This window comes from Ipomoea triloba, chromosome 9 (genome assembly GCF_003576645.1).
Source record: "Ipomoea triloba cultivar NCNSP0323 chromosome 9, ASM357664v1".
In the NCBI taxonomy this organism is placed as follows: Eukaryota; Viridiplantae; Streptophyta; class Magnoliopsida; order Solanales; family Convolvulaceae; genus Ipomoea; species Ipomoea triloba.
The window spans coordinates 22566081-22577264 of record NC_044924.1 but is presented as its reverse complement, the minus strand read 5'-3'; the positions used below and the strand labels follow the sequence as shown (position 1 = coordinate 22577264).

The 11184-nt window shown below is 32.8% G+C and overlaps 2 protein-coding genes and 1 long non-coding RNA gene across 3 annotated transcripts in view; 2 read left to right on the top strand and 1 right to left on the bottom strand.

Annotated features, from left to right (window-relative positions):
• LOC116029761 (LOB domain-containing protein 19-like) overlaps positions 1-1697 on the top strand; it is a 7443-nt gene extending 5746 nt beyond the window's left edge. The window contains exon 2 of the mRNA XM_031271802.1: positions 1377-1697. Coding sequence (XP_031127662.1) covers positions 1377-1697 — 321 coding nt within the window. The remainder of the gene's footprint in view (positions 1-1376) is intronic.
• Positions 1698-3515: 1818 nt separating this feature from the next.
• LOC116029760 lies at positions 3516-8340 on the top strand. Its single transcript, XM_031271801.1, has 5 exons — positions 3516-3581; positions 3735-3926; positions 4870-5036; positions 6690-7819; positions 7955-8340. Exons 1-5 carry the CDS (start codon positions 3516-3518, stop codon positions 8338-8340), a joined length of 1941 nt encoding a protein of 646 aa, XP_031127661.1.
• An 853-nt stretch (positions 8341-9193) lies between these two features.
• Positions 9194-9487, bottom strand: LOC116029944. Its single transcript, XR_004100349.1, has 3 exons — positions 9473-9487; positions 9318-9399; positions 9194-9211 (listed from the first exon to the last, which is right to left on the bottom strand). It is a non-coding gene; the product is annotated as an uncharacterized LOC116029944 (long non-coding RNA).
• Between the last annotated feature and the right edge of the window lie 1697 nt (positions 9488-11184).

Below are 11184 nucleotides of genomic sequence, written 5' to 3'. Positions count from 1 at the left end.
TATATATATATATATATATATATATATATATATATATATATATATATATATATATATATATATATATATATATATATATATAGTGCTCGAATTTGGCTTGAGCTCAAAATTCACCGAGCTCGAACCGAGCGGCTCTATTCGTTTACACCCTTAATATTTGTAAGCGTTTAATCCCCTTAATTTGATAGTATTATTATATAGAGTAATTTTTAAAATTAAAACGTTGGGTATACAAATTATAATTCACTATGAATTGTTTAATCCCCTCAAAATTGTATTTTGCATAAACCATGAAGTGACATTTTTTTTTGGGTAAAAAATTCCCCTTAGCTTATTATTGTACATATAATAATTCTACACATCACAGACATTACAGAATATATAGTACATTTCAGTTCTAACTATTTTGATTGTCACCTTTACGACATCCTTATCCCTGCAAATCTCTCTGTCTCAAAAATAGGTTCCACTTCCACATCACCTAATTTGCAATTCATTTACTGTTTACACTATATTCCTGCAATATCACATCACTTTAAAATATTAATAAATAAATAAAATAGAAAAGAAAAGAAAACAAAAAAGCAAATAAACAATTAAAAAAATAAAAAGAAAGTACAATTGAAAATTTTAAATAAATATTTTAAAACCAGTAATCAAAATAAAAATTACGTTGACCCTTGTGAAACAAAGTTGAAAGACTTTTTGATGCAAGTGTATTGGAGGTTGGAGCCCTAATGTTTTTCTTTTTCTATTTTTAATTTACACTTCTATACTTTTTGCTCCTTAAATTATAGTTTCATATTGAATATGGTAAGTGTTGAGTATATGATAATTAACATTTACTTATAATATTGAAAAGTTGTGATTTAGATAAATTGAAATTTAAGGCGAGTAGCTAGATAATAATTGAAGTGGATAAATTTTTGAGTATTTTTTGATAAAATGGAGGTTCAAACGCGGCATGGGTAGATCCAGATGGAGAATAACGGGAGAAGTTGCCCCCCCTCTTACCCCTCCCAACCCCATCCCCTTATGTATATGTAATTATGTATGCATGTATATACATATAGAGTAGTAAATTATATATTAAAACGAAGTTTATATACAAATTAATAAATGTTTAAGTAGCATAGTTAGATGTTTAATATTTTCGTATTTAAAATAATATTATTGGTGTTTTATATTTTGTCATGGACACTTTTTAATTTATTTAAACTTCGACCATACTTAGAAACATTTTTGGACCTGTCCTGAACCGCTGTTCTCTCGTGGGTTCGGACCCCGTCGGTGTCTTGTCTTAGAGCTTGGGCAATGTGGTCGGGAGCTTGAGTATTTTAAATTGTTGTTAATGTTTGAAAGTTTACACATTATAGGTGGTTAACTTGCAAGCAGAGTTAGCTTATGTTCAAGCGCGTCTATCAACCTTCCAGCATCTTCCTCTAATGGCACCACCGCCGGGAATTTTACCCCTCGGCGACACCAACGTGGATCTCCAGTCCTCATGCGAAGCAGGACACAGCTCCGATGTATCATTATACATTAATCCACCACCACCACTACTATCACCGGAACTAGACATTACGGGATTGTGCAGCGAGTTGGATGAAGATGTGGCTACTTCGGATCTTCACATGTTAGCTTGGGAGTTTGTGTCTAGGCACTTGCCAGGAGTGAGATTCAGGCCTTCACAATGAAACTAACTAGCTAGATTTGGTTAAGCTCAGGAATCAACCTAGCTCATATTTTAGCTCTTGTACTAGCTAGCTATTCTCATGAGTTTTGGTATTTTAGTTTAGCTCTTGATTTTGCATGCACACTAATTATCTATTAATTATCTCTAACTACATCATATTCTCCCTGTCTCATTTTATTATTGGCTTCTTGTCCTTGTCCATAAAAGGTAAAATCCTATCCTGGGCCACCATTTTATTCTTTACCATTGGCTAATCACTTTTGTTTCAATCTATTTTTAACAACATTTTAAAAACATTTAAATTTAACTTATTTTTTTATTTATAAACTTTTTATTATTTGTTTTATAATTATAAAATTTTGTTTATTACTATTTAAATATATACTCCGTATTATAAAAAAATTGAAGTATAAATAATTTAAATTATGTACTGTTAATTAGAAAAAATTATATTATTTATTGTTAAAATAGTAGAAGTATTTGTATTGAAAATTGATAATAAAGCTAACTCCAGTCATATGTTTTAATTTTGTTTGAAGCTGATGGAACAAATTGACCAGAGGTACGTACGAATCAATAAGTTAACATAAATAATACGGGTCAAATAGTAAAAGGGAATAAAGGTAAGATTATTTCGTGGACTTAATGCTAACGTATCACAAGTAATCTATAGTATTAATAAAAATAAATTCTTCCATTTTAACTTTCCGCCCAAAACACTCATACACAATTAAGGTTTGTGTAATACAATTCTTATTCGTACTACAATTTTACATTAAATATGGTAATAGAATTCCTAATAAAATATATTCTTCCATACTTTCGTATTCATAATACAATTCAAGATTAAAATTACTAATCGTAATAATACAGTACATAAATTCCCATGCAACGTAATCTATACTATTAATAAAAACAAAATCCTTCATTTTAACTTCCTGGCTTCCCGCCCAAAACACTCCTATACTATTAAGGTTTGCGTAATATTATAAAATATGGTAATACAATTCCTATTCGTACTACAACTGTACATTAAATATGGTAACAAAATTCCTAATAAATTATATTCTTCCCTACTTTTCTATTCGTAATACAAGTCTAGATTAAAATGAGACAAGATTGGCAGAGCACATTGTTGAAGCAAGAATAGTTAATGGGACACATGAAGGAACCAAAGTTTTTATCCCTCGAATGTCTCTCACTTCTTCTGATACGAGATTGCCCTTCAAGTTCCAGCATAAATAATTCCCATTGATGCTTGCATATGCCATGACTATCAACAAAAGACAGGGTCGAACACTAACTCACGTTGGATTATTGCTGAAAAAACAAGTCTTTAATCACGGTCAATTGTACGTGACTTTCTCCCGAGTCACCCATCGTGATGACCTGAAAGTGCTAGTTCTAGACGAGGATGAACAAGATTGTGTTGCTATTACCAATGTCGTCTACAAAGAGATTTTCAATAATGTATAAATACAACCGGTGATATTATGTTTTTTCCAAGATGGAAAAATTGCTATATAACTACACAAAAATATATCTTCCATACATATGAATTAGAAGAATAGCAATTAATTCCTATAACTGAGTTACCAGAGAACGAGCATATTTGCCCAATTTATAAAATTCCTAAACAATGATATATAAAATCTCTAAAGTTCCAGCACTGCATGCGTACACCTACACATTAGCTATTAATTAAGCAATTATTTGCATGAATTCAAAAAAGGGATAACATCAGAAAACACAATCGGTCCAAAAATATATATTCAATTGCACTATAAATTGTCCACATTTTAATTAATTAATTTTTTAAATGGCCAGCTGCGTCCGAAGTGGTCCCACTTCGAATGCAGCTGATCCGACGATATCGAGCAGCTGCGTTCGAAGTGGGAACTTCGGACGCAGCTACCCTTTATTTATTATTTATATATATATATATATCTGTGTGTGTGTGTGTGTGTGTGTGTGTGTGTGTGTAGATCTGGATCTGATGAGCCGATGACAACCTCCCCTCCACATACAACCTCCACAGCCTCCGCTGCCTCCGGTCGACACAGCAGCCGCCGCCGCTCACAGCACCGTCGCCGCTGCTCTCCAAAGCCACCGCGCCGCTGCCCCTCGCCGCCCAAAGCAACCGCCGCACTCCCTCGCCGCCGGTCGCCTCCCCCGCTCCACCGCCGGTCGCCGTCCCCGCGTTCGTTGCTGGTGCTCCGTCGCCGATCAGGTACGCACCTTATTTTGTGTTTTTGTTATTTATTTTATTTATTTTTTTATACATAATAAATATTTATTATTGTTAAATTTAATTTTGATTAATTATTATGTATTATTATATATGTTTGGTATTAATATTGTGATAGCTGAATTAAAAAAATTGTGTATTATTTATATCTATATACTTGCTATTATGTATTAAAATGTTCAATAATATATTTTAGAAATTTTTTTTGTATATTATGTTTTATGTGTTATGTATATATAAAATTTTTAAGTAGCTAAATTTAACCTATATAACCTAACAAATTTAACAAAGTATATAAGTAAATAGCTAGTTTTAATTAGTATTTTAAATTTTAAATTATTTAGTTAGTTTTAGTTGGTAAAATTTTTAATTTTTTTGGTAGTATTTTAAATTTTACAATAAAGTGTAAAATAAACAATAAGAAGCTAAGTAATTATAAAAAATTAAGTAAATCAAATAATTATCAATAAAGTATATAATCAAAATTAACAAAGTGTCCAATAAATAAGAAATAATTATCACATTCAAGTATATAAGTAAATACTCAATAAAGTATATAATCAAAATTAACAAAGTGTCCAATAAATTTTTAACTAGTTTTTGGTAGTATTTTAAATTTTACAGTAAAGTGTACAATAAATAATAAGAAGCTAAGTAATTATAAAAATTCAAGTAAATCAAATAATTATCAATAAAGTATATAATCAAAATTAACAAAGTGTCCAATAAATTTTTAATTAGTTTTTGGTAGTATTTTAAATTTTACAATAAAGTGTTAAATAAATAATAAGAAGCTAAGTAATTATAAAAAATTCAAGTAAATCAAATAATTATCAATAAAGTATATAATCAAAATTAACAAAGTGTCCAATAAATTTTTAATTAGTTTTTGGTAGTATTTTAAATTTNCCTCCGGTCGACACAGCAGCCGCCGCCGCTCACAGCACCGTCGCCGCTGCTCTCCAAAGCCACCGCGCCGCTGCCCCTCGCCGCCCAAAGCAACCGCCGCACTCCCTCGCCGCCGGTCGCCTCCCCCGCTCCACCGCCGGTCGCCGTCCCCGCGTTCGTTGCTGGTGCTCCGTCGCCGATCAGGTACGCACCTTATTTTGTGTTTTTGTTATTTATTTTATTTATTTTTTTATACATAATAAATATTTATTATTGTTAAATTTAATTTTGATTAATTATTATGTATTATTATATATGTTTGGTATTAATATTGTGATAGCTGAATTAAAAAAATTGTGTATTATTTATATCTATATACTTGCTATTATGTATTAAAATGTTCAATAATATATTTTAGAAATTTTTTTTGTATATTATGTTTTATGTGTTATGTATATATAAAATTTTTAAGTAGCTAAATTTAACCTATATAACCTAACAAATTTAACAAAGTATATAAGTAAATAGCTAGTTTTAATTAGTATTTTAAATTTTAAATTATTTAGTTAGTTTTAGTTGGTAAAATTTTTAATTTTTTTGGTAGTATTTTAAATTTTACAATAAAGTGTAAAATAAACAATAAGAAGCTAAGTAATTATAAAAAATTAAGTAAATCAAATAATTATCAATAAAGTATATAATCAAAATTAACAAAGTGTCCAATAAATAAGAAATAATTATCACATTCAAGTATATAAGTAAATACTCAATAAAGTATATAATCAAAATTAACAAAGTGTCCAATAAATAAGAAATAATTATCACATTCAAGTATATAAGTAAATACTCAATAAAGTATATAATCAAAATTAACAAAGTGTCCAATAAATTTTTAACTAGTTTTTGGTAGTATTTTAAATTTTACAGTAAAGTGTACAATAAATAATAAGAAGCTAAGTAATTATAAAAATTCAAGTAAATCAAATAATTATCAATAAAGTATATAATCAAAATTAACAAAGTGTCCAATAAATTTTTAATTAGTTTTTGGTAGTATTTTAAATTTTACAATAAAGTGTTAAATAAATAATAAGAAGCTAAGTAATTATAAAAAATTCAAGTAAATCAAATAATTATCAATAAAGTATATAATCAAAATTAACAAAGTGTCCAATAAATTTTTAATTAGTTTTTGGTAGTATTTTAAATTTTACAATAAAGTGTTAAATAAATAATAAGAAGCTAAGTAATTATAAAAAATTCAAGTAAATCAAATAATTATCAATAAAGTATATAATCAAAATTAACAAAGTGTCCAATAAATTTTTAATTAGTTTTTGGTAGTATTTTAAATTTGAAATTTTCAATTATTGAACTTGAGCCTTTAAGTTGTAGCTCAAATAAACTAATTCATTTCTCATATTATAAATGTTGTGTGACAATAGGAGATATGGATCGGAGTTGGATGTGTAAGAAACGCAATACACTTGAATATGTCAATGGGGTTTTAGACTTTGTACAAATTGCCGAGGAATATGCAAGTAAAATTGGTGAAAATTATATAGTGTGTCCTTGTTGTGATTGTAGAAATCTAAAAAAGTTTCATGGGATTGATGAAATTAAGAGTCATTTGATATGTCTTGGTTTTAAGGAAGGATATGACCGGTGGATATGGCATGGTGAAAATGTACCTTTTAGTACAGATGATGTCGAATTAGATGTAGAGAAAGATCAAAGTAAAGAAGATAATGTTTGAAATGATGAAGACAATGATCGGCTAGATGAATTGATGTGTGATATGCAAGGAGATTTGAATAAACTGCCTCAAGGGTTTGAAACTTTTTTTGAAAATTCTAGAAAACCATTGTTTTCTGGATGTAGTAAATTTACAAAGTTATCATCAATGCTTAAATTGTATAACTTAAAAGCAAAGAATAGGTGGAGTGATAAGAGTTTTACGGAGCTATTGAAACTTTTAAAGGACATGCTTCCTGATGATAACGAACTTCCTTGTTCAACTTATGAGGCAAAGAAAATGTTATGTCCGTTGAGTATGGACATTGAAAGGATCCATGCATGTCCAAACGATTGTATTTTGTATTGGAAACAATACAAAGACTTGCATGTGTGTCCGGAGTGTGGAGCATCGCGTTATAAACGGAAAGGATACGATGATGCATGTGAGAAGAAGAAAGGTGTTCCTGTGAAGGTATTGTGGTATCTACCGGTGATCCCAAGGTTCAAGCATTTGTTTGCAAATGCAAATGATGCAAACAATTTGCAATGGCATGCTATTGGTAGAAAAGAAGATGGAAAGTTGAGACATCCCGCCGATTCTCCTCAATGGAAGAACATTAATATGAAGTTTCCTGAATTCGGTTCCGAAAACGAAAATCTTAGGCTTGGACTATGCACGGATAGAATGAATCCTCATGGTAACATGAGCAGTCGCCATAGCACTTGGCCAGTTCTTTTAACAGTTTACAATCTTCCTCGTTGGTTATGCATGAAGCGTAAGTACATCATGTTATCTTTGTTAATATCTGGGCCTAAACAACCAGGAAACGACATAGATGTGTACTTGACACCGCTTATTGAAGATTTAAAGATACTGTGGAATGAAGGTGTGGCGGTGTTTGATGCTCATAGCCAAACCAACTTCACCTTGCGAGCCATGCTGTTCTGCACAATCAATGACTTCCCAGCATATGGTAACTTGTCAGGATATACTACTAAAGGGGCTAAGGCATGCCCTATTTATGAAGACGAAACAGATGATCTTTGGCTAAACAATAGTAAGAAAAATGTGTTCATGAGTCATCGAACCTTTTTGCCTATTGACCATCCTTATAGAAAGAAGAAAAAAGTTTTCAATGGAAAATCTGAGGCTAGAGTGGCTCGCTCACCATTATCAGGGGATGTCGTTTATGAAAGAGTCAAAAACATTGATAATGTGTTGGGAAAAACATCAAAAACAAGTCAGAAGGGTATTTGGAAAAAGATGTCTATATTCTGAGATTTACCATATTGGGAGCACTTATCTGTTAGACATTGTCTTGATGTAATGCATGTAGAGAAAAATATTTGTGATAGCATTATCGGGACATTGTTGAATATTCCAGGTAAGACGAAAGATGGTATAAAAGCAAGAAAAGATATGGTAGAAATGGGGATAAGAGATCAGTTAGCACCACAAGAATCTGGAAAGAGGGCATACTTACCTCCAGCTTGTTATACTTCGTCTAAAAAGGAGAAAACAAGTTTTTGTAGCTTTCTGAATGGTATTAAGGTTCCTTCCGGCTATTCATCTAATATTAAAAAACTTGTTTCAATGAAGGACTTTAAATTGGTTGGTATGAAATCTCATGGTTGCCATGTGTTAATGCAACATATGTTACCTGTTGCTATTAGAGGCATATTACCAAACCATGTTAGACAAATCATTACCAAGCTTTGTTACTTTTTCAATGCCATTAGTAGTAAACACTACTACACAAACGGCTTTTAACGTCGGCTAAATGGACCCTTTAATGTCGGCTAAAATCCGACGTTGATTTGGCCGACGTTGTAAGGATACACATATTAATAGCCCACTAGGATATTAATAGTATACATATTTGTAAACAAATTTAGCAGTAAAACAAGCTGCAATTACCAACTGTTGGCATATTTGGAAAGGACAAGATGTTTAATGATGAACTTTAATAGAAAACCTATATACTTACACTGTGAGGTGCCTTTTGTGGATGAATCCATGAGGCTCTTTGAGCCAAAAATGGACAATACCTCACAGTGTACATGATGGGGGTTGTCAGTGTGTAAAGAAAATTACCACAAATTAAATTGGTGAAACACCAGACAATTAAACACTAGATTAGAAGTAACAGATGCATTTGTAAGATAAACATATAGAAATATTTGATCAACCTTAGCTTGCGAATAACAGTTCCCAGAGTCAGTAAACTACGGTTTATATGGCAGCCTTCTTTGAGTCTTTGACCAACTGATAATGCCTGAGATGCGCGCTCACTTCCAGCAGGATCAACAAAATTCTACATTTAGAAATTGAGGACCATGCCACAGTTATGGTTTGCCTTCAGTGTTTGATATGGCCACAGAACAAACAAAAAATTATCCTAATCAAACTAAGTGAACATACCACACTGGCAGAAAAGGTTGTTTTGTTGTCTTTTCCAATAAACTCACGAGCAGAGCTTTCAATAGTTTGAGGAAACCCACAAAGCATAAGAATAACAACCAAGTCCAGAAAATTAAAAAGAACTACCACTGAAAGAAAGACACAGGTTATTAATACCAGTCTAAGAATTTGATGAGATATAGAGCTTGTTTCATTCAAGTATCTCCAATTTGTCTTTGAGCTGCAAGAGGCAACAAAAATACATGAAATATGGCAAAAAATAAAATAAAAAATCTAATGCTATTTTATGAGACTGCATAATGGAAAAGATGATATATTCCACCAACCTTCACATATGGATAGGAGTTCCTTGAGATGATTCCAATCCCTCAGAGTTTCTTCTGTGAGTTTCTCAATTATAGTTCCTTTCTGGGGAAGCAAAAATCGCCGTAAGAAATGTGTCTTAGAGGAGAATAATCTGAACTGAGAAACCCAAACTCACCTCCGGATCATCAAGCAGTTTAGAGGAGAATTATCTGAACTATAATAATTCAAAATTAAAAATAAAAAAAATAAAAAAAATTACCAGATTTCCGGCAGTGCGGCGGAGCGGCGGCGCGGAGGAGTTCCCGGCGACGTCCTTCGCGGCTGCGGACAGCGACGGCGGACCTCTAGCGACGGCTGCTTCTCGCAACGAGCGTCCTTCGCGGCGACGGCGTGCTTCGCGGCGACGGCGACGGCGTTCCTCCTTCAGCAACGACGGCTAGACGGGCTGGATGGGACAACGGATGGAAGGGCTGGACGGGACGACGACGGCTGCGCTACGAATTCCTAATTTGAAGCAAATTAAAAGTAAGGTCTAAAATTGAAGGCATTGGACTATATTCAAAACCCTACAATGTCGGTTATTTATAGTAACCGACGTTGTAGGTTAAAATATTTTAAATCGGCGCGATACGACGTCGGCTAAACCTCTAGCCGACGTCGTATCGCGCCGGGACTTAATCCAAATTGGATACGACGTCGGCTAATCCTTTAGCCGACGTCGTATCGCACCGTCGTTTAACCTACACCCTTTAACGTCGGTTATTAGTAAATAACCGACGTTAAATGGTTTTTATTTATTTTTAATTAATTAATGAACCTTTAACTTTGGGTAATTATTTAGCCGACGTTAAATAGCCGACGTTGTATGTAATTTCTGTAGTAGTGAAAGTTGTTGATTCAAATGTGTTAGATTTGTTGCAAGCTGATTTGATAGTAACTTTATGCCAATTTGAAATGTATTTCCCCCCATCATTTTTTGATGTTATGGTGCATTTAACAGTTCACTTGGTGTGGGAAATTAAAATGTGTGGTCCTGTATTTTTAAGGTATATGTATGCATTTGAGAGATACATGGGAATTTTGAAAGGATAGGTGAGAAATCGATATCGGCTAGAAGGGAGTATAATTGAAGCTTATGGCGCTGAAGAAGTCATTCATTTTTTTTTTTACTGATTATTTGTCTAATGTTGAGTCCATTGGTGTTCCTAAATCACGTCATGAAGGAAGACTCACAGGAAAAGGTACCATTGGGTATAAAGCTATTCTACGAAGTGCAAAAATGCGAAATCAGGCTCATCATCTCGTACTACAGCACCTTTCTGAGGTTCATCCATACTTGGACCAACACATGTCTATTCTGAGGCAACAAAATCCTTCTAAGGGTGAAAGATGGATAACAAATGAACACAATAACACTTTTATCAGCTGGTTCAAAGATACAGTGATGCAAGAGTTAGCGCAAGTATCCAATAATATCAGTGAAACTATTCGATGGTTAGCGTGGGGCCCTGGTGTTTTTGTGGACTCTTATGAAGGATATGATATTAATGGGTATACGTTTTACACAAAATGTCGAGATGGAAAAAGTGTGGTGCAAAATAGTGGAGTGACATTAGTAGCACTATCAAGAGACTATTCTAGTGCTAAAGATACTAACCCGGAAGATGCTGCTATGTCATACTATGGAGTCATTGAAGAAATTTGGGAACTTGATTATAAGGTGTTTAAGATTCCTCTATTCCGATATTCTTGGGTTGATAACAGACGGGGTGTCTGAGTAGATGATATGAGTTTTACCTTAGTTGATCTTGGTCGACTGGGATATCGTGATGAACCGTTTATACTTGCATCTCAAGCTAAACAAGTCTTATATGTTTCTGATGCAAT